General features: G+C 41.5%; 1 protein-coding gene across 3 annotated transcripts in view; it reads right to left on the reverse strand.

Annotated features, from left to right (window-relative positions):
• The window catches only part of TNIK (TRAF2 and NCK interacting kinase), a 408,961-nt gene that overhangs the window by 160,601 nt on the left and 223,979 nt on the right, over positions 1-24,381 (reverse strand). For all 3 annotated transcript variants that reach the window (XM_073803896.1, XM_033855468.1, XM_033855467.1), the window contains exon 3: positions 6,688-6,744. In XM_073803896.1, the coding sequence (XP_073659997.1) occupies positions 6,688-6,744 (57 nt within the window). The remainder of the gene's footprint in view (positions 1-6,687; positions 6,745-24,381) is intronic.

The following is a 24,381-nucleotide window of genomic DNA, read 5'->3' on the forward strand; positions in this document are numbered from 1 at the left end:
CCACAACGGTGAGAGGCCAGCGTATCGCAGAAAAAAAAAAAAAAAGTTCTCATCATGTGCTTTATCTGACCGGTCCTTCTGCTAACTTTATCTACTTGAAAAGTCCCAAAGAGGTGTCTGGAAGGGTCTCTGCAGCGGAAGAGCCTGGGGTGGGGATTCCCAGGCTTTGCTGAGAGTCAAACTTCCACAGCTGGGAACGCCCCGCTCGGGCCCTACCAACCTCACCAATATCTACCCATCCTCTGATCTCATGTAGTTGTTACTTAATCAGGAAACGAACGTACTGGCCACCTAGATAGGTCAGTTTCCTTCTTAAATTCTCCCTTAATACTCTCTGTACAGTCCTTGAAAGTTAATCAGAACTGTCAAATAACTGTTCAACTGTTTGTTAAATGTCTTTCACTGGCACTGGAATGTAAGATTCCAGAAGATAGCGCCTGTGTCTGTCTTATTCACCGCTATCACCCCAGAGCATAGCACATTCATTCATTCTTAAGTGAATGAATAAATGAATTATTGTGATTTCAGTCTTCAGCTTCTGGAGTCCAGCCCCACTTTCTCTCCTGGATCTTGCTCTACACTAAGTCATTTTGACAGTTACCTGTTGTTCAGGGTAAGACTAATAACATTGTAACTGAGGTAAGGAAGACAGGGCTGAGTCAAACTATTTACATATATTGACGATGAACTAACACACATATGGCATGTACGGCATGTGGTTCATAGCACAGGCTACCATCGCCAGCTACAGAAGTCCAATGCACATTATAACATCCTCTCCTCATTCCTATTGCCTGCCCCATGCAGGCATTCACTGTCTCTTACCAGGACTAATATTTAGTGAGGAACTGTTATGTACCAAGCACTAGACATTATATAATTTTAGTCTCAAAAAAGTTTGCAATGTTTGTATTCCCATCTAACAGATAAGAAAAATGAGATTCAGAAAACTTAAAAAATTTGCCCAAGGGCAGTAAGGAGAGGACTGGGTGTGAACCCAGCTCTATCTGAATCTGATGGCCATGTTCTGGTGATGCCCCCCAACTCCCAACTCCTGTCTCTCATTCTTATAACAGGGCCGTGGGGAAGGTGGGCACACCCTGACTGGCTGGATTTGAATTTCAACTCTGCCATTTACCGTCTGTGGCGCTTGGGCAAGTTATTCAGGATTTTTTGCTTTCAATTAATTCCTCATTTGTAAAATGGATATTGTTAGCACTGCTCCTCTAATGGGAATTGTTTCAAGGGTTAAATGAGTTCGTGTATATTGTATTAAGTACTAAGAACAATGCTTGGCACATTAAGCAATCAATGATAGCCATCTTTATTTTTGTCTCTGACTGTTGTTGTTGTTGTTATTATTGTTACTAATATTACCTTCTATGCTACCAATCATTCCACTGAATTGCCCTCCCTTTGGGAAGGAGGCATCAAATGTGCATGGAGCAGCAAGTCCCCTGATTTCTCCCAGTAACCGAAGATGAAAAGATTTTTTTTTCCTTTGGTCCAATTTCAGCAAACATTCCATGAGCCCGTTAACTCTGGGCAAAGCACTCTACCAGAAACTACTGGGAGAAGGCTGCTTCCTTACTCGTCAAAGAGGGATGGAGACTGGCTGAAAGCTTCACCTACAGGAATTCAGTAAGTGAGACAGAAATAGAAACTCAATCAAGCAGGGCTTAAGATGGATCCTTCTAGTAGGCAAATCCCATCCTGTTACTTTGCTATTTAACTTCCGGCTTCCACACTGGCTCTAGCAGTGGTGTGAGGACGGGGCCAGGACTGACAGCCTCCCGCCCCTTGTAAAAAAACAACCCGCCTTGTATCTTTTCTATCTAATGGGTTTTTGCTTAAGACTCTTTGCTCTCAGGGTTCTACTGGGAAAATTTAAAAGTTTGAAAACCTTATAATATCCTTGCCACAGCATTCAATTTGCTCATGACCTGACCCTAACTTGTCCAGATTCCCCTTGTATCACTCTCTCCTCAGCACATTTTTTATACTAAAACTAAACTATGTGATAGTTTCCAGAACATGTTCCACCTCTCTCAGCCTCCATGCCTTGGCACAGATGGTTTTCTTGGCCAGGAACGTTCTCATCTGATTTTCCTCCTGGGCTTAATTACTACCCCTCACTGTCACATCAAACTTTATATGTAACATTATTTATGACTTGTACGACTTTATTATAAAATGGATTAGCTTTACTTACAAATATTTAGAGCAAGGTTGTATTATTGTCAGCTCCCCTTCAGGCAAAGAACCACTTTGTCATTTTTGAATTTCAAGTGTCTGTCATAAAGTAGGTGTTTAGTAAATGTTTATCAAATAAATATTAAATTAAACACTAAATATCCTTCTATGTTAAATGAAGACCTATGGCAGTGTGAGAAACAGAGTGGACTTAAAGAGTAGAGTTAAAATACTCAGGTCGAAATATTCACTCCACCATTTACATGTTACATTCAGCAAGATACTTAGTATGCGTGGTTTACTCATCTCTATAATGGAACTAATAATGGAGTCTGGTGGTTGTTAAGGGCATTCAGTGAATCAATATACAGAAAGTATTGTAAAGAGTTCTGGCACATAATAATCACTCCATCAATGTTGCCTACCATTATTATTATTTCAGGCTGAAATATAAAAAATGTAACTACAGAGGCACTTTACTTAAGGACTAAGTCTGTTTTAAATACATCTACTAAAATGATTTGATCTTACAGTAATACACTGAATTCTCTTGTTTTTCCCTGCCCAGCATCTATCCTACCCTTTCCTTTAACAGTTCTTAGTTTTTTATTTGAGGAATCCTTTCCAACTCTCTGTCCCTGTGGTAGGTTCCAGGGCCAGGCACCCAACCCAGATGTGGCTGGAGAGAAACAGGGTTTGGTTGTCGGATAATGAGGTGACCCAAGCTGGGCCACTGATGTCCACACTGGCACTCTTGCTGGGACTAAGGGTAATGAAGTCATTAGAACATGAGCCTGGAGCTGCTGGTAGAAAGAAAGCAGAGCCCAGAGATGGAGAGATACAAAATTCCTAATCAGTCATGTGACTTCCTAGATCTTGCTGAGCCTTTTCTTTTTTTAAAAAAATATACACAAGACAATAAATTCTGTTTTCAGCTTCATCTAGTCTGAGTGGGGCTTCGGTACTACAACCCAAAGTGTCCTGAGTAATGATCACAACCAGTCACTGTAAAGATGAGAAAGCCTATGACAGTAAGTTATTATCTTATTAAGTCCTACATGGGCTTCAAGGTATCATTGTAAAGGAACTAGTTTACATCAGGAATTTTGGTTCAAATGAAGATGGGTATTATTTGCAGGATTATCAAAGAATCACGGTCTCTTCATACTTGGTAGCCAGAAAGCAGTAAATACGAATCCCTAGAAAAGTGTTCCTCTGACTTTGGTGTGCGTGAAGCTCCTTGAGGAGCTTGGAGAAAAGGCAGGTTCTTCCACCCAGAAATTCTGCAGCAAGCCCAGGAATCTGCCTTTCTGATGAACACCCCCAAGGGGTGCAGACAGTCCGTAAATGCTGGCTGTCCACCTTGAGGAACACTACCTGAGAGGGCCCAATTTTGTTTAGATGATTAAAGTACACAAATCCAGCTGGGAAGAAATCCCCAGAAAGCGACAAAATGCAGAAATTCTCATAATTATTTCAGAAACTAAAAGAACTTCAAAGACTGAGTCTGAGTTTAAGCCCTAATTCTGAAGCAAATATTAGCAAATTTGGAAGTGTCTCAGCTGTAAAACAGAAGAACATAAGCATTATATCCAGTTTTCTCTATGGTTATTTTCTTCTAAAAAAGGAAATGGTATAGAAAGAAAACAATAATTTAAAAATTGATTTCAAGCTTATAGTTTTATCAAATTCATTACGATAAACTGTAGTAACTTCACAGTAGATCACTGCAAACAATTAACAAAGATGACCTTTGAGAATTCATCTCAGAGCAGCTATAATGAGCACAATTATAATAATTGGTAAGAAGCTTTTGCAGCGTTCCATAATACACAAAAGACAACATGACAAAATGAAATAGATTGTTTTCTGAGGACACCACATGAGTTTCACAAAGGAAATTTTATGTTGACTGTGATGTGTAAGGGGGTGATACAAAAGTCATTTGATGCTGGATCATACACCATGGGAAATAAGAAAACCATTTCCTGATGTGTAGCCATGTTTGCCTTTGTCAGGGGTCAGTGGTTACATAATGGCCAATGATGTGCCTAAATCAAGGAACTATCCAGCCCTTTCAACAGAGGTTCCCCCGAGAGAATTAAGCCTAAATACTATAAAGCATCCATTGTAAGCAATGGATTGACTCTCCTATGCATTGAAAATGGTGCTAGCTCTGTACCATGCTGGGGAGAATTGAGAAAATAGACTCTAAATCATTTTCTGTAGGTCTCAGTTGCCTTGTGAAACCCAGTTTAGAGAGGCTAACTGACACTGCTTAAACTGAAAATACATACTCTGGGATAAATTGCTGTGTAACTTTTTTGATTCCAAGCAAGGTGGTCTAGAAATAGTAAATGATTCTTTGAACAATTTAAAATCTCACAAACAGAACCAGAAAAAGTGATACTCAATGCTCTCAAGGCATACTTTGTGCATCAATATACAGCTTTGTACACTGAGATTAATGACGTCAATGGAACTCAACTGCAGTCTGCAGACCCACACAACAGAACTTTACAGAACTAATGTCTTGGGCTCCATCCACATCCATTAGTTGTTCAACTGCCAAGTGCATCACATTATGTGGAGATCCTATTCAATTCAAGGAAAATACAGTAGTATGACTTTAGCAGAATTGCAAAATAAATTCTGATTTGTTTTGTGCTGGGAGCTTTGTAAAAGATTTACACATTTCTAATGGGTTTCTGTGTAGAGACTGATAGTATCTGATCTTGATTTTTGTGTCAGACCCTGCTAATTAACAATACAAGTATCCATCCCCTCTTCATTCCTGACTAATAATAGAACCCAAATTAACTGGACAGGTTGGTAGAATGAAAGACCACATTTCCCAGCTTCCTTGCAGCTAGGTAGCCAATGACTGCAGAAGTAAAGAGAAACGTATGCGAGTAGAAAAAATTTCGCTGGAAGGGGCTGTCTTCAGTACCCTCTGCTCCCAGCCGCCCCCCCCCACTCCCCGCACTGCCTTTTTTTGGCCTGCCAAAGAATGTGATCAATGGAAATCCAACGGTTACCTTAAATCAGAGAACTGACCTTAAGTGTGGAAGCCATGTGTCAGAACAATGGAGCAGAAAGACAAAAACACCCGCCTACTCTATCACATTGCTGTTACACATCCCTGGACTGTCGCCCCTAGACTCCTTTATCATGAGAGAGCATAACACTTCCATCATACTTAAGCCTCTGTTATTTTGAGTTTTCTCTTGCAAGTGGCAGAACGTAAACCTTATTAATATAATCTACATGTATTACTCAAAGGCCAGGTGAATTAATAAACTAATTGGGATGAAATATTTGAACTGGTTTGCAAGCTCTGAAATTTGAATAATGCATTTAGGACAAATAAAAGGAAGAATTACTTTATCTAAGTTCTTCTAAACATATGGGAACAAAATTTTTTCTTGTTAAAAATGCATACAATTTTTAAAATGCATAGAACTTAAAAAGGAATTCAGATAAGTAAGGAAAGGAAGACAGTACAATGTGTGGTATAAATGAAAATTAGTGAGATCAGTATCATGGTTAATAGTGTAGCATATAATGTATACTTATCAAAGGTAGCAAACTGGACCAGAGAAGGTACGGACCGAAGTCTGACCTACGGACATACTGCGTGTTTTTCTTATTTGTATACTGGTTCTTGATACCTTTGTGTGACCCATTCATTCTACATCTCTTTACATTAAATAATCCACTTCTGGGCCAAACGGAAGACTTTGGTCTTTTAGCTTTTGTGTACAGCTGACACATCTTAGAAAAATCCCTGGGGACAATCGAAAATCATTAACATGCTTTTGATTTCCAATAAGTCCTTTCAAGTCTGATTTTTGCTCTGCACTCTAGAAAAGGCATTAAAATATTTTAAATAGACCTAGCAAAAAGGATTGAAAGCATAAGATTGTATTTAAAATAAAGTCTATTCCTTAGATTGCTTTTGATCATCCAGGCCAGAAATTTTGTTTCAGTGTCGCTCTATAATAATAAGTATTTGTAGTTATTGTGATTATTTGGTCTATAACATTTTGGGGAGGAAAATATCCATGTTACACATCCTACTAGGATTTTAGAGTTATCCAAACTCTTGTCTACTCCAGTGTTAGGTGGACTTTGGGGAAAACTGTTAAGACCCACCTCTTCTGTGTAATCTCAGTATTATTCTCTTAATACCTTCAAATCCTTGTTCTGTCTTCATCTGCAAATGTCCTTGGCTGTGTTTATGTAAATTATTGGCACACATGTTCTTCACTCTGACTACATAAGGCAGTGTGTAGGTATCTAATTTAATTAGAGTGATTTACCCATGGTCATCTCGGTCAGCTGCTGAATACTCTTAATGTTTATGTTAAGCACAAGTGGGGAAAGGTCTTGGATGTCTAAAAAAATTCTATTTCCAAAAAGTGATTTTTCTCTATCACTAACTTCTCTATGACACATATATAAGTTTGAGACGGCAAGATAATGATACATTACCCCTGTGACATCCATAACCTTGATGGCTGCAAGTTGGCCCGTTTTGACATGACGACCCTGTAAAAAAAATTTTAAAAATAATTCAGTTCTGATGAGTAATATTAGCGTTAGATTTCAACTGTAAAGAACAATTACATAAATCAATGTTACAGAGTGCCAATGGGGAAGACAGACAGACACACAGAAATCTTAAATGCTTCGAAGATCAATCTCTATTTAATGTTTATTTTGTAAAACATCTCCATCACTTGGTCTGTTGGGTTTGTTTTCACAGTGGTTGTCAAGGTAAATCAAAGAGACAATGTCGAATAATTTGGTTTACCTCCTCTTCAAGGTGTCAGATAAGGGGTTGAGTGAGAGGGGGATTTACATGGAAGGGGAGCTAGATCTGGGTGGAGGAGACATAAGCATCTCCTCGGCTGGAAAACACTTGGTATGTGCAGAAACTTTAGTTTCCTCGATTAGTAAAATATCTTGTAACAGTCTCAAATGGATATGATTCTGCTTCTCTTCACTTCAGACTATTAATTTATCTTCATCTTAAAAGGGGGCCTAAAACAAAACAGATAGCAATCAATCCGAATTTGTGATCAAAGAGGCAGTATTGAGCATAAGGAACTGCTTCCCCAGAGGAGGTATCCCTGGTCTTTGCAACCACGGTGAAGCAGCAACCACAAGGAACTGAAAGAGAACAGGGTGTGGTGAGGGGGCAATCCCAAAGAGGAGCTTTCTCTGCACTTGCTCCTTGAGAAACATAAAGTCTACATCTGACTCTCAGACAGTAGTAAAGATGGTCAATATCCATTACTTCTTTTTTTTTTTTTCGCAGTACGCGGGCCTCTCACTGCTGTGGCCTCTCCCGCTGCGGAGCACAGGCTCCGGACGCGCAGGCTCAGCGGCCATGGCTCACGGGCCCAGTCGCTCCGCGGCATGTGGGATCTTCCCGAACCGGGGCACGAACCCGTGTCCCCTGCATCGGCAGGCGGACTCTCAACCACTGCGCCACCAGGGAAGCCCTATCCATTACTTCTAAATGCATTTTCTATGCGGCTTCTACAATACATTTTACCTACCATTGCTATTATGCAGTATAATATACCTTCCAAGATCAGCTGGATTCAAATCCCAGCCGCACGACCTTAGGCAAATCCCTTAACTTTCTAGGCCTCAGTTTCCATGTCTGAAAAATGGAAATAATGATAGTACCTAACTCATAGTATTGCAAGGAGGATTGAATGAGATAATGTATATAGAGTGCTTGACAGTACCTGGCACAGAAGAGCTGTCAGCAGATGCTGGCTATAATTATTTATAGTCCTGTCTCGTGATTAATTTTAAGTGTTGTCTTCCTCTTAAGTTATATGTTTCATGAAGGAAGGGACTGTGTCTCATCATTGTATTTCCAGTGGCTGGAATAGTGGGTGCCTAGCCCGTCGATGGGGTGGCATGTTTATGGATGAACGACAACAGCAGGTAGTGGAGTCATGTCCACCTGAAGCTGGAGGAGATAGCTTTGGTGCTGCCTGCCCCTTTCCTTCTCATATATCTCAGCTTTGTGTGTGGACCTACCTGATTCTAATAGTGCTTCCTTCACCTTTCAACCTCCATTCTGCTCCCTCCCTTTCCTCCTCACTCAGAAAAGAGCACAAAGAAGAAGACATTAAATCAGTAACCTAATAGGGTCACAGGCGTACTTCAACTTTCAAGAAATTGAGGGAGGGGGCTGAAGCATTACCACACCAAGAGCCCTGGACCGGAATTCCAGACGCCTGGTTCTGCCCAGGACCAGCTGGTTCACTGGGAGCAAGTTATGTAACCCATCTGGACCCTGGTTTCCTCATCTGCAAAACGTGGGGAGCCTGGGCTCAGTGGTCGGAGGTGGGGGGGAGTAGGTGTCACTGTTAACACCCCCCCTTTCCACCCCAAGGAAATTTAGGAAAAGTAGTTGGAAATTTAGTTTTCACAATGATTGAGTGGGGAGAGTAGTATTACTGCCACTTAGTACCCAGGGGCCAGCAATACTAACTTCCTGCAGAGCCTGGGTCAACCTCCCACAAAGGTGAAGTAGCAACAGTGCCCTCTGTTGATAAGACACTGAATGACCTCCAGGGTTGTCCAGGTCCCAGTTAAGTCTGCGATGCTGTAATGGTGACCTTAACAAAGGAGTCATTAGCATCTCTTCGAGAATAGAAAGTCTTTAAAGTAAGGGCCACAAATCATACCTTAAACAATGGTTATTTCTCTACTAAAGCACTAAAGGAGTGTAGGGGACTGCAGACAAATACAGAGGGTCTGGCTGATGTCACACAGCTGATTCACCTTGAAATTCTTTTAATGGTACCATGCAGCCAGGAAAGGGGAACGCCTGGGTATGTCTTGCAGGGACCTCTAAGAACTGACCCCCTGTCTGCCACGCCACCTTGGTGGGCTCCCACCTGCTCTTATGCTGTGGTCCCCGACACTCAACTGCGTTCTCTAAAGGTATTGCATTGTTTCTTGTCTCCCTGATGGTGTGTTTTCTTGTCTCCCTGATGGTGTGTTTTCTTGGCCTGGAATGCCCTTCACTCCCAGCTCCCCAGTAAGCTTACTCACTTTGTAGATTCACCCCTGGCCTCTGTGCTAGTAACGAACATTCCATGTTTCTACTACAGCACTGAGCCCAAAGGACCATTAATCCCCCCCCCACCACCTCGCTGGTCTCCTTCCCTCTCTCCTGTGCTTCCCCTCTGGTTCCATTTGCAGCAGAACCTTTTCCCACCAAAAATCTTGAAAGGCATCCAACCTCCTTGTTCAAGCAGGGGTTTGAACAGCCTCCTAACTGCCCCGGGGAGCTCCTGAAGTCACCTCAGCCAACACAGTTTGAGAAATGTTACACTCTATTTTTAACTCCTTAAGTGACACGGAATCTTCTTCGAGCGAATAATTTGTTACAAGGACATGTCAACACCTAGTTCTTTCCATCAGCAGCCAGGGAGGGAATGGACAGGATACAATCCGCTTTACATTTCACGTGTAAATGGCATTGGGCACTGAGCAGCTCTTGGTTTGAAATAAATAAATTAAATAGCTATGACGTTTTTGAACTTAAGACACAGGGTCGTTTTTGTTTTTGTTTTAGCAACTGCTTATAACATAACACTAGAAAAGAAAACAACCTACTTCTCCATTTTAAATTTCCCTTCCAAGCTGAAATAACCATTCTCGATGGGTCTGACAGATGACTGAATAATACACCTTTGGGATGGCAGTTTGGGCTTAAATGAGATCCTGGAGGTGGAACAATTAGCAGCCTCAGCTCAGTCCCAAGCAAAGGCGTCCTGTGCTCTGGAACAGGAAGGCTGCTGAGCTGTCAACCTTCGATGGGGGAGCCGCAAAGGAGGCTGCCCAGCGTGAGTTGCCTTTTCCGTCACTAGAGAATGCCAAACCAAATTAGGATCCAGATGAAGGCAGACTTGGAGGGAATGGCTAGGAATCAGCTGACCTAAAGATCACTAGAAACCCGAGGCATATCATTGTCCAGACAGTGTTTAAAGCGACAACTTCATAAAGTCACAAATAAATTGAGTAGGAGTAGCCCCTAAGGTGCCTAATCTAATCCTTCTTTTAGAGATGAGGCCAATATCTCACAACTAATGGGGACCTAAACCCAGGACACTTTCTCACCTGTTCCAGTTCTACCTTCCAGCTCCTGAATTAGAAATTCTTATTTTATTTTATTTTATTTATATTTTTATATAGCAGGTTCTTATTAGTCATCAATTTTATACACATCAGTGTATACATGTCAATCCCAATCGCCCATGAATTAGAAATTCTTATCACTAAAATTTAAACAATTTTTTTCAACAAACCTTTTCATACTTCACTTAACTTGAATTAAACATGAACCATTCATCTCTGTTTCATGTAGGATTTAATTTTTTTTTTAAATTTGAGGGCAATGGGGAGGATGTTATTATTACAAGAGAATTTTGAGGTGAAAATTCAATACTACTCCTAATTTTAACTTATTTCCACTTAAAGAGAAATGAAAAACATAATCATAGACCCTAGTTTGAATCTAAACTACATAGTCAACCAAGGAGTAAAAATGAAATTCTGGGGGAAAAGAAACTTTAAAGGAGACAAAGTGTTAAAATTTTTTATCCACGAAAATTATGGAAAAATGTCCCATCACATTGCAATTGCTGAGTCATTTCTTAATAAAAGAATGAAGTAAGATTTTGTTTTCTACTGAAATAACCAACAATAACAAAAATAACAGACTAAATCTAGAAAAACAAAATTGGTATTCCAGTGGGACCCAAAGCCTCAATCATGACTTCAAGCATAAAAAGGCCCTCTGAAAGAAAGGAAGAAAAAAACCCGTCAAACCAAACCAGGGAAAGCAGAGGCTGTGGGGTCACTCGGCTGGCGTGAAGTTGAGTGTCGCTAAACCAGAGTTCCTCTGCCGAGGTTATGATTAAGCTCTCTATCCAAAACTTTATTCCCTTTCTAGTTTTACACCTGTTCCCCTCAAGACTGAGGAGTATCAAAGAAAAGAGGGGATTGAAACTAAGCAGGACCCTGTGGGGCCCTCCTGGGTACAAAAGCCCCTTTGTGTCTCCCGTTTCTTGTTTGTAGAAAAAGGCTTTGTCCTCCCAGGCCTTCCCTGAGTTCCAAAGAGCAGGGTCAAGAAGTTAATGATGAGGACAATAGAGTCATGGGACACCTAGTTCCTCCCAAAGGAGGATAGATAATAATCTGATGCATACCTTTGAGTAGTTCTCTGGAAACGAAGACCCCCACCCAAGTGGAGGATGGTGACTACATGCTGACCACAAGCATGCAGACCCCAGACTGGTTGGAACCAGAAGGTTAAGTTTCAGAAACACCACCCTGTAACCTCACCAGGAACTCATCAGAAGAAGGTCCACAAGCTGGTCACATATCCTATGACCCTCTCCTCTAACACTGTCTTTACAAACACTTGCCTGAAAGCCATCGGGGAGTTTGGGTCTTTTGAACACGAACCACCCATTCTCCTTGTTGGGCCCCTGCAGTAAACCCTTCTCTGCTCGAACTCTTGACATTTTGATCTGTTTGGTCTCACTGTGCATCAGGCACATGAGCTGGGGTTGGACAACAGGCGGGCGCACTCCATTCCAGTGCTTAGACAGATTTACACACACACTCTGTTCCCCTTCTTTTTTTTCTTCTACCTCACATTTCAGGATTATAGTACCTTCAAGGATTATAGTACCTTTAGCCCTCTGTATCCACAGGTTCCACATTCATACATTCAACCCAACTCAGACAGAAAATACTCAGGGAAAAAAATTCTGGAAAGTTCCAAAAAGCAAATCCTTTGCATGCCAGCAGCTATTTACATAGCATTTACATTGTATGAGGTATTATAAGTAATCTAGAGATGATTTAAACTATATGGGAGAATGTGTATAGCTTATATGCAAATAACTATGCTATTTTATATAAAGGACTTGAGCATCCACAGATTTTGGTATCCAAGTGGGGCCCCGGAACCAATACCCAGCCCTGACCCCCACTTCACCACAGATACCAAGAGACTATGTTGCCCCTTCACCTACTCCCTAAAATAAGTACAAGAGAAAAACAATGGTTTTGTCTGAAATAGCCATGCAAGCCTGGGCTCTGCTATTGCTGTTATTTTCTAAGGAACAGCGAGATGGCTTTAGAACTGCTAGCTTGAGGCAAGTCTGGAAGAGAGAGTCCTTTCATTTCTAGGTCACCGAAATACATCTGTTCCCAGCGGAGCACATGAGCAAACCAGGGTTCTGGAAAATGCAGACACTCCACCCACCGTCTCCATTCCTCCTTATCCAAGGACTCACACAGGTAGAGTGTTTCTAGCTCTTCGTGCTTAGCTTAGATTTGATCTCACCTTTATTGAGGAAGAGTTCTTCAATTTCCTGATTGCAAGCAAATGCCCTTACCTGTGTGTTTTCACAGCATCCTACACTATCCTACTGATCGTAATCCAATATTGTGATTTTCAAAATATGCACCATAAGAACCATGAAAATAAATCAAATGAAATAGAAAAAAAAATCACAGTGTAGAACATGTAATAATGGCAGCTGTTGTTTCACGGATCAACTGTTACGGTTACATCAATCACCTATCTATCATTGATACTGCAGAGTACCACCCGATTCTCCTTTCAAGACTGAAGTATCTGAGAGGTCTCAACCAAGGCCCTTTCTGGGAATTGCCCTCAGCCCAAGGTCATGTTCCGTCCTGGAGACAGCCAAATCCAATTTCTGGTTGATACAGAAGTATAAAGGCTCAGGCCTTTAGTCTTAGAGTTGGGCAATTCTGAAGAGCCCACTTAGCTCCTGACCTCTCCTTGGGATGGGTGAGGTCTTTGTTGGGACTGTATTACAGTTAAACTTCTTCCTCTGCACAATGCTACTTTCTTCAGAGGTGTAGATCCTACACTCCCCAGTAAAATTCGTACATATAAATTATCTCAGGATCTGTTCCAGGGGAAACTCCATCTAAGACAATTGGTACCAGGAATGGCCTGAGGAGACAGGCTCCCAGAGTAGCTGTCAATAAGACTCCCATCACTGGTGGCAGGTGGCTCACTGATAGCCCCTGGCATGCTGTAGCAGTGTCACTGTCAACACGTTCACTAGTGGGGAACTGAAGTAGGATACAGGTGCCAGGGAACACACTGGTGAGTCAATATTTCAGACTTTTGCGATGTCCTGAGGAAACAGTAGTTTAAAAAGGTAGAATCAGATGGCTTTTGCTGAGACTACTAGCGAAAGACAGTGGAAAGCTACAGTGATTGATCAGCTGAATGCAATGTGTGAAAATCATGAGGGAGATCAGGTTAAATTCCAAGGTCTGTGCAGTATCTTCAATCAAGATGGGAACATCGGGACTTCCCTGGTGGTCCAGTGGTTAAGACTCTGTGCTCCCAATGCAGGGGGCACAGGTTCAATCCCTGGTCAGGGAACTAAGATCCTGCACGCCTCACGGCATGACCAAAAGAAAAAAAAAGGATGGGAACATCACTTCTGTAGATGCAGAGGATTCCAGGGATGAGAGGTTTCAAGCTTTTAAGCGCATCAACTTGGACGTCTCCATTCCAAGTTTCAGAGATCATTCCTTCCCAATCACGCTTGAATTGAGGATTGAACTTTTGCTTTACCCTAATAATTAATGCCTGGATCTGGTCCTCAGCTTTTTCTACCCTCAGGCTGCAGAAGATAAGAGTCTTTTTATATTCTACCCATTTTTTTTTTTTTTGGTAAATGGACAACAGCAGCAGTCAAGACTGAGAAAGGCGTGTTGAGCAGAAGCTTGGACTTCTCAGGAATAAATATGTGCGTCACCCCAACAAGATTGCCATATAGACCAGCGAAGATGCTAAACAAGGTGGGGGAGATTAAAATGGGTAGCAGAGGAGGGATATGATGAGCAACAGGTACAACCATTAGACAATATGTAATGGTGGGGGCTTTCTTCCCACAACTTGGCCTGGGAAAAGAGACCAGCCAGAATCCCAGAGGAAGTGTTTCCAGAACTTATTATGCAAAGCGGATGGATCCAAGCATCATAAGGAATTGACTGTAGTGGATGCTGTGGTGTGCTCCCCAGCTCCCTCCTTCAGGACTGGGCTACTCTGAGTCTTTCTTCAGGAAATACCCTTAGTCAAAGAAAGCAGTTGGACCCAAGGTCATGCTCCTTGCCTAAGGTAATACCCCTGACCCGGAGGCAGCAAACACTCAATGATTGGTTGATGTAGGAATACAAAAGCCTACATCATTTATGTCAAAGTGGAAAACTTTGAAGGGCCATCCCAGCTCCAGAGCTCCTTTTTGGGGGGATTGCCTGGGGCTTTGAAACTGCCGTCAACTCCTTCCTCTGCCCAAATCTGTCTTCACTCTCTTATTGGTGTTGATCCTGAGAGTACCTCCCAAAACACTTCCTACAAACACATCTCTGCCCTGAGAATCTGTTACCTAGGGAACTCAATCAAAGACTCATCCATCTATTTATCTATCATCCTTATATCTTCCTACCTACCTACCTACCTATCTGTATTCTCAGTGTTAATGTAAAATAGTATTGCTTACTATGGCGTGGAAGTTTTTAGAAAAGCTCTGACTTAAAGGATGAATAGAAAAAACTAGGTCAAGCATTGGGAAATATATTCCAGATAAAGGGAACAGCATGTTCAAAAGTCCTGTGGTGTAGTTGCTTGAGCATTTGAGTAACTGAAAGCAGGCCAGTATGGCTGGAGTAGACAGTACATGTCTAGTGAGTCCATGCAGGGCCTCACAGGCCACTCTGAGGAGTTCTATCTTTACCTTAAGACCAATGGGCAGCCACTGAAGGGTTTGAAGAAAGAATGTAGGGTCATCAAGTTTTCATTTTGAAAAAATCACTTTGGATGCAGGACAGGGAATAGAGGAAACTAGACAAGATAATGGAAGAATAACACAGTACTGCTTGGTAATTCATTTGAGAGCTAATGGCAACTTGGACTAGGATGGAAGTAATGGAGAAGGTGAGAGGTAGAGAGAGTCCAGAGATATTCAGGAGGTCAAATCAACAAGACTTGGGGATGGATGGGATATATATTTACCCCCATGTTTTCCAGAGTGCTTGACACAGCAGGGATTCAATAAACATCTGCGAAATAACGGACTGAGTGAAGTAGTGACCTTTGAGGGTCGTATTCAGGTTCTTGGTCAATACCATCCATATGTCCACATCAGTTTCTTCCATTCCCCTCCTCTCCCCCCGCCAACACACACACACACACACACACACACACACACACACACACACACACATTTTTATCCAGCCACAAAGTGTACAGGAGCAGATGAGGTGGGGTTGTAAGCAGGGATTACAATCATTTCACTCTTAAATAAATTAGAAGATGATTTTAGTGGATGAAGTTCCCTTAAACTCTATAGAGAGGCCAATTTACTTCCCCTCTGCAGAGATCACAGAGAAACTAGAAATTGGTCTTAGCTTTCCCTCTGAGAGTGAAGACGAACTCTGATTTTCCACTCACAGTTAAGATTAAAGCATAGTTAGGATATCTATCTGAACATCTTCAGGAATGCTACCATTCTTTGGTACAACATGTGTTGAGGCAAAGAGGCAGACAAGACAACTTTATGAAAAGACTTTGTAAATCCGTATGATCAAGGAACAAGAACGTTCACAGAATATGCTTGGCACGGCGTCTGCTTCTAGAGTCTCCCCAGGTTAACGGGGCCTCTATTTTTCCTTGGCCTGCATGTGCCATTCATGTGAGGCTTAAAAAATCCTCCTGCCCACACAGACAGAGCTGTGATCCAGCCCTCACTGCTCCCAGACTGTGGCAAAGATGAAGCAAGGTAGCGATACAGGACAGTTCCCAAGCAACAGCTCTCCATCTCCACACCACTCACTGTGAATTCCTCTGCTTGGCACCTCTGAGAAGCAGAAAATGGATTGTTTTCAAGATTGTTCGGGGCTGGGCCAACTGAGAATTGAGCCTTGCTCACAGACACAGGGCAGGGAAGAAAAGACTGTGTCTCATTTTTCTTTGTTAGAAACTAGCATTCCTCTGTCTTCATGGCTGCCAGTTTGGCTCAGTTTATAAAAATCAAAATGGATGATTAAAAGAAAAGAATCAAACAGTCACAATTTTTAGCAGACAATAGTTAATGTATGCAGATTCCGTGGCAGGGAGCCTGATGCCTGTACCGAGGAAAGGCGTACACAGCTGAAGTGACAGCAGTGACGAGCAGACAGGGTGTGGGGTGATGAGAGCTCAAAAAAGTAGCAGAACCAGTCTCTTGGCTATGGCCATAAGCCAAGAACACATTGCCCAATAACCTCCTCTCTCAACCCCCCAAAGGAGCACAACACGGAAGATCTTACTGGCTCTCATCTAATTTATGCCACAGAATTACCACAATCATTTGTGGCTTTTGTACATTAACTTCTGGGAGGATAAAGTCCCCTAGATATGAGGGCTCAAAGGCTGGGGATAGAATATTCGCATGCGGCCAGCTCCCTGGCCTCTCCAATATTCTACCTCTTCCCACCCAGCATGACAGCCTTCCCTGTCCCCCAAGTCCAGGTGACACGTGGGGATATGCATGGCATTTAAACGCCTTGGTTCCTGGACACCAGTCTAGGAAGAAGTCTTTACCCAACTTCAGTAAAAGGAGAAAAATAAGAACCTCATGACAAAGTTTTCCAGAAAGCCGCAAGTATTCAACTTAAGCAGGCTTCTTAGTATTTGGGGGCATTAAAATGTCCATTAATTACATGTTCTCAATTTTTTAAAAGTAAAAGTAAACAACCCTATGTTGGTTCCCAATAGTTATTTTTGTTTTTCATTGGGGTGGCAGGGTGAGATGTTAGTGCTCTATGAAATCTGAGAGTCAGGCACAGGTGTTTTAGAACACATGGGTACAGTGTGGTAGAAACACTAGGAATCCCCTTAAGATACAAAGATGGGCTGCTCTTGATGCTGTCCGTAAAAGGTTAAATGTAACAATGTATACAGTGCTCAACAGCTTTCAATAAATAACCCATGTGAATGCTATGGGGACCAATTTCTCTTTCCTCCTTAGTCTCTAAGGCCATTGGACCTTAAGTCCATCAGGCATGGCTTCTACACGCTAGAATCGAAAGTGAAAGCTCCTCAGAGCACTCTGCCTTGTGTCTGTTTAATCCTCTGACATCGTCAAGGACAGCATCTCACAAAGAGTAGGTGCTAAATCACACTGGGAAACATGAAGTTGCTACGACTAGTGGACCTTGTAAGCTGCCTCCAACCACAGAGAAGAGAGACTCTAGTGACCCATCCCGGCTTAATCTGGGAGAAGCTTGATAGAACTGGGGGAAATGCCTACTTAAGAGGGGCAGGAAGAGAGACCGTAAGAATGGCTCGCGGTATGGGGACCGGAGGAAGAAGCCACTTGGTCCGATGTGAGTATTTTGCTCAAGAAGTTTTCGCTTTTGTTCTTTCCCAAGTGTGAACACCCACACCGGCCCGTGGAGTAATCCTGGAGACCTGAGGAGACCTTAGCATTCTGCATTTCAGAATCTCACAGTTTACCTGAGGAAGAGAAAGGTATGACAGGAGAGAAGCAAGGCCCAGATGCTGCCCTGCTACAGTTCCTCCATCTCTGCCCCCACTTTTCCTGAAAGAGTACTAGCCCTAGGCAGGACAGATCCAACCTCTTGGGGAAGGGCAGCTCATTTTTTTAGATTTCCAATCAATAGCTCCCTCTCTACGGACTATTTTACGAGGCAACTCTGTCTTTCCCTGAGGACCTCTGGTAGATCCCACCTCCCAGCAGCAGATTAAGGAGATATATGATGTCTTCCTTCCAGGCCTTGCATAGGTTTGTCAATTACAGCCCCCGCCCCTGTGGTCAGATTTACAACCACAGGGTCGGGAGTGGGCGGGGTTGGCGTTGCACCACGAGGCACCAACAGGCACGGGGGCAGAGATAAATAATAATAATAAAAAGACAGTACTGCATTTCATTTCACCTAATTTATGGCTTTAGTATGAAACCAGTCCACCCACAGCGCCATCTGGGTCACTCAGAACGTCTGTACAGCAGCAAGAGCGGGTCTGGAAGCTCAGAGCTGTGCGGGAAGAGAAAGGACCGCACCGAGGTGGAGAGAAAAACAAAGGCAAAGGACCACAGCGTTCCCAGACATCATTCTTGGGGCGGCAGGAACACAAATAGGGACCCATTTGACTCTTCATCTGGGCTGTTGATGCATAAACCCTCTTCCACAGTGTCCTCAAACCTCCAGAAGTTTTAATTAAAACAAAAGAAGTGTCAGCAGAAGAAGCACTGGAATATAATTAGGGCCCACCAAATCTAAAGTAATATGGGGAAAAAAGACTAGTAATGAGAGGGAAGCTTTCATGTTCTTACTGAATCCCTGCTCTGTCGCTGACACAAAAATCAATTTCAATAGGCTTTAGTTGTATCTGAACAGGAACGCAGGCGACAGATGAAATTTAGTGAGCAATTTACTGGAGTCATAATGATTTCCATGAAAGAAAGGCTGCAATGAGTGCTCTCAACCAAATGCCTCCTCTGTAAGAACTCTGCAAGAATATGTGTGTGTGTGTGTGTGTGTGTGTGTGTGTGTGTGCGCGCGTGCGCGCACATGTGTATGTAGATATAGATGGGGGGCGAGGGTGGGGATTTTGAATAGTTATCTACGCTTTAGCCTTTTAAAGAAAAGAAAACCTCTTTACCTCACACCTTTTAAGGGCCAATTTTAGCTCCACCCCAGGTGATATGTGTGGATGCCTGGAGACATTTTTTGATGGTCACCAGTGTTCAGTGCTGCTACTGATATCTAGTGGGTAGAGGCCAGAGATGGTAACCTTCTACAATGTACAGGACATTTCCCACCCCCAACAAAGAATTATTGGGCTCCCATTGTCAACCCGGCCAAGACTGACAAACCCCGATTTAAAAGAATTTGACTTTTTTTTTCATCTTTATTGGAGTATAATTGCTTTACAATGGTGTGTTAGTTTCTGCTTTGTAACAAAGTGAATCAGTTATACATATACATATGTTCCCATATCTCTTCCCTCTTGCATCTAGGTGCTCAATGAATGCTGAATTCTGGTAAATGTCATAGTCCCCAGAGGCACTAAGGTTACAAAGATCAAAAGAGAAGGCCCTGCCCTCTGGGATCTCCAGTGGAGGTGGGTGAGAGTGGAGGTGTCACCGTTCTTTCTTTGCTTAGCAGTACTTACAAATGAGGGGCATATTTCTCAAATTCCAACATCCATGGCCTTTTAGAACACAGGTAATACCCAATAGCCTGTGAAGCCACTCTCCATCCGGCTTTTGTGTGTGTTAGGAGGCCAATTCTAAAATCTTCACTGTCTCCCAATGAAGCAGCAGTTTCTAAATTTCAAAAAACAACTGATAAAGTAATACTGGGGCTAAATAAAATTTGGTTTATATTTAAAATTTGGACATAGATGTATAATTTTTGCTACTTACATTAATTTTGGAAAGAATATCCTATTTTCATTTCTCAACAACTGTTAGATCTTCTCAACCACTGTTAGATCTTCTCAACCCTCCATAGTGTGTGTGTGTTCTTTCCCCCTTCTCCAATGTTCAGTTATAGTTTTCAACTATCGGCAGCTCAATTCAGGAATACATTATTTTGTTTGATTAAAATAGAATTCATGATGAAACTTTATGCTTAAATATAAAGGTCAACTATATAAGAATAAAGATATTTGCCTTCATCCAACATAGGTTCTTCAAATGAAGGGATGTAGGGATCTTGCAGTTGTAAGTGATCTGTTTCCAAGAAATAAGGAAAGCAGATTTCTTTTTTTTAAAAGAAAGAATAAGAGGAGCAATATTATTCTCTATTAATGACACCATTCTCCCATTTTAGGCAATTGAGGATTAAAGAGCTGAAGTTTCTTGAAAGTGGCCAAAGGAAAACATCGCAAATAGGGATCCAGCACAGTGTATGAAATGATTATGTCATTGTCATGGTTCCACACGCATCTATCTCTGCAAAGGCTAAAACCTCTCTCCTGCCAACAGAGGTCTTCTGTGTCGGCAACACAGATCGCACTAGCAACTATGCTTTCCCAGCGAAGGCAAATCATTTTTTAGGTAGGAGGGCAAGAGGACAAAAATGACATCTGAAAACGGAAAGCCTTGTATAAAGGCAGGAAGGTTCTTACATACCTATAATCTTTCAAAGTGGTGGTCAACACGGACTACAGCAATTTGTCAGCAAACACATCCCTCCCTGGGACGCAAGCTGCTGGGAGGAACTGCTCCTGTGCCTCTCAGAAGCCTCCACCCTCCCACCAGAACAATAATGCTGGGCGAAAGGTGATGACACCTGAGAAAGAAAGAGGGCTCTTAAGTAAATATGATGTGCCCCAGGATCTGGGCAGGTCACTGACTAGTTAATAAGTGCATTGATTTGCAGCTAAATTTAGCTGTGATCCAACTGTGACCTGTCAGGTAGCTTCCTCTCAGGGAGGGTGAGGTTCCCCTGACTCCAGTGAAATTCTTCTCTCCCACCACAGTTTCATGCTTCCAGCCTAGACTGACTGATCAGGGATTCTGTGAAGGACAAGGAGAGCACCTGGCTGACTTTTCGACCAATCTTCTCATCTCAAGCAGGGATTTCAACTAGTCTCAGAGAAAATCACCAAACTGAGCAGAAGCTTTGGAGCACCTGAGAGATGAGTATGGAAATTAAGAGGAAAAGCTTTGGAGGAGGTGTGAGGAGCCCTTGTACGACTTCCTGGGTCTAGAATTACTTTTGGTGGATAGTTTCCTTATCTGTGAATTGGATATAAAATTATTCGCTCGCTAGCTTGTTGTGAGGATTCAATTAATATATATATACACTCGTGGTATAGTGCCTGGGTAAATGATGATGATATTTCAGTGTTTTCAGTGTTACTTAAAAGGTTCTGTTCTGCCCTCCTGCTGTCCGCCTCCCCCCGACCCCCGACCCCCGACCCAGCCCTGGAACTTTACATTCCTTCTTGCTCTGCTTGCTTCAGATTTTGATTCAAAAATCACCTTTCCTCAGGAGTCCTTCCCTGGCCATCCTATCTGAAAATTCAGCTCCACCCTAGCTCTTACTATATCCTCCTCCCCTGCTTTATTGTTATCGAACAAATGATAAGTCTTATTATTTATTTTGTACATTGGGCAGCTCTCACTCTAGAATGGGGGTGTCTTGAGGGCAGACACTTCTCTTTGTCTTGTTCACTCTCTGTCTTCAGTGGCAGATCAGTGCCTGCACTCAATCAATACGGGCTGTAAGAATGAATCCCCAACCCTGGTGGCAACACTTGTCCAGGTCCCTCTGTTCTCATAAAAAAAATCACAGCATCTCTTATTCGGAGGCATAACAACTGATAGAACAAGTACTGTCATCAAATGAGAAAACTGAGGCTCAGAGAAGCAGACTTTTTGCAGGTCATATTTTCCATTCAGATTGGCCTTGCATAAAAGTAAACCAAGCAAAAATGTATTACTCCTTTTTAATTCTATTTAAAATTCTCCCTAACGCTAAAGGGTAAAGAATAGAGCTATAAAATAAAATGCCTGACAATCAGCGTATATTTTGTCTAGGAAGATTTATTTGTGTAAACATATATAATTGTTCTATTTAAATGTTAGCACATTGGATTGAAAAGTTATATAAGAGTATGGAAACATTGCAAAGTATTTAACTGGAGGTGACTGCATCTCCAAATTATATTCCTGCTAGCAGCAGCCAACAGATCAACCTTACAGGTAGAAATTAAGGATGAGGTTGTTTGTGCCTTTTGAACCAAAGAGGACACTGGATAAACTTTCCTTGACACAATTGTGGAAAGATGGAGCTAGTACATTCACCTAAACCTGTAAGACCTCAATCAGCTAAGGTCACCTGCACAAAAGAATGAAGAATTGCCTTTCCTTCCTCCTCTTCCTCATTTCCAGTTGTGGAATAGGTGTAGGCATATGGCCAAAGATTCAAATATCAAATCTAATTTAAACCTAGTCACCAGGACCTGATTTCTGTCACCTTGGGCCTTAGGTACTTGCTTATTAGCCAAAATATCAGTATACATCTGCATTTCTTTGGTATTTAGCCCAGCAGTCTTGCATTTGCAACATTAATGATTTATTTCATCCATAATGGATGGATGTCTTCAGTAAGGATGGTAAGAAAATCTTCAGTCTTCAGTAAGGATGGTAAGAAAATCAAAATGGTGCTCATTTAAGCAAATAACTGAACTGATAGTTTTCATTATTAAAGTGTGACTTATGACATCTCAAGATCTCCTAACCAGAAAAATCTGTCTTAGATTTAGCAAACCATTAAATGATAGTATTTTAATGCCAGTAATAATACAATGTATTAATTTATTAATCATTGATGGACATTCAACAATGTACAGATGCGACCATTGAAAACTACATAAGAACTGTACATACTATGCTTAAAAGGCTTGAATTACACTTTTTAAAACATTATATTTCTGTTTCTGTATGTTTTAATATTTACTTTTTCTCTTTGAGAAACATACCTTTTAGAAAACAAACTCAAAATCGACGAAAAATCCTCGGAAGATAGTAAATGCAGTGGAGCTGAAGGGTAGCAGTACATACATTCTATTCAGAATTTGATCAGTTTCCAATTTTTCAATAAGGCTCTAGGCAAATCTCTTTTAACTTTTCATGCATTTTATAAAGAAGGGAAAGAGAAATACTTGCTACGCCTGTTTTATAGGACAAAAATGCAAACAAGAGCAACCACATAGAGTGAGTTCTTATGACTCAACTGACTGAGTCAACATTTCATTGTGTTGTTCATGATAACGTCCAATAGAGTTGTCTAATCTTGACAATTTCTGTTCAGGGGTTCACGACGTATCACAAATACAATCAGTACAAGATTCCCTTATTAAGCAAAATAAGACCATAAAAAACTTTCCAAAAAACCTCATTTCTATAAATGGAAATGGATTTCAGCACACACTGGAATGTGGTCAAGTTTTTACAAAGAAAGGTCTTATAAAGGAAATCTAATTTCACATAAAATGGGCATAATAATTATAATAAGTTAAAAAAAAAAACCTTCTTACCCTAGTCACAAGCCACATTGTTACACAACTCCAAGAAACACCAATCCCATTCTTTTCTATATAAATGGAAATTTCCTGGAGTTGAACAACATGGCAGCCTGTAATTAAAATTTAAATTCACAGACTACTTACTGAGCACCTGTTATATATGTAAAGTGCTGTGTCAGTCTCTGAGTCATAATAATCATAATTATTAAAATTTCTTGCACTAACTTAAGTTCATTTTAATAGAGTTTACTCCTAAAAGAAGATTTATAAAAATATGGGTTTTTTTCCTGTTTGTTTCACTTTCAGAGGCTTCCTCAAGTCATGGCATCTTATTTTGGTGAAGACACCATTAAAAAGAAAATCTCTAATATATGTGGTCCTTACAAGACACAATAATTACCTTAAAGAAAAATAGCAAGAAAGAAATCCACCTTATCTCATTGAGACAGAACTGTTTTTATTAGATCCAGAATATTCTTTTCTAATTTATTTTGCAAGGTCCTCCAAGGACAACCCTACTGCAGAAAAAAATTGAAGAGGATTGAGATTTTAGAGAGGCTGTCTTTTTTTTTTTTTTTTTTTTTGGCTGAGTTGGGTCTTTGTTGCTGCATGCGGGCTTCTCACTGAGGTGACTTCTCTTGTTGCGAAGCATAGGCTCTAGGCGCGTGGGCTTCAGTAGTTGCAGCACGCGGGCTCAGTAGTTGTGACACACGGGGGCCCACTTGCTCTGCGGCATGTGGGATCTTCCCAGACCAGGGCTCAAACCCGTGTCCCCTGCATTGGCAGGCAGACTATTAACCACTGTGCCACCAGGGAAGCACAAGAGAGGCTGTCTTTTAAAGGCCATGATACAATTTTAACTTTGTGCTTAGTGCTATACTATGCTCATCAAAGATTGTTTTTACTCAAATAGTCAACATTATAATACATTCTCAAATATATTCACTTTTCCTGAAAAAACAAAACTTTTCTCAAACAGTTTGATAAATGACAGCAAGGAATTTCCTGCATTTCAGTTTATATTTGCTAGTACAGAATCACTC

This window comes from Tursiops truncatus, chromosome 4 (assembly GCF_011762595.2).
Source record: "Tursiops truncatus isolate mTurTru1 chromosome 4, mTurTru1.mat.Y, whole genome shotgun sequence".
Taxonomy (NCBI): domain Eukaryota; kingdom Metazoa; phylum Chordata; class Mammalia; order Artiodactyla; family Delphinidae; genus Tursiops; species Tursiops truncatus.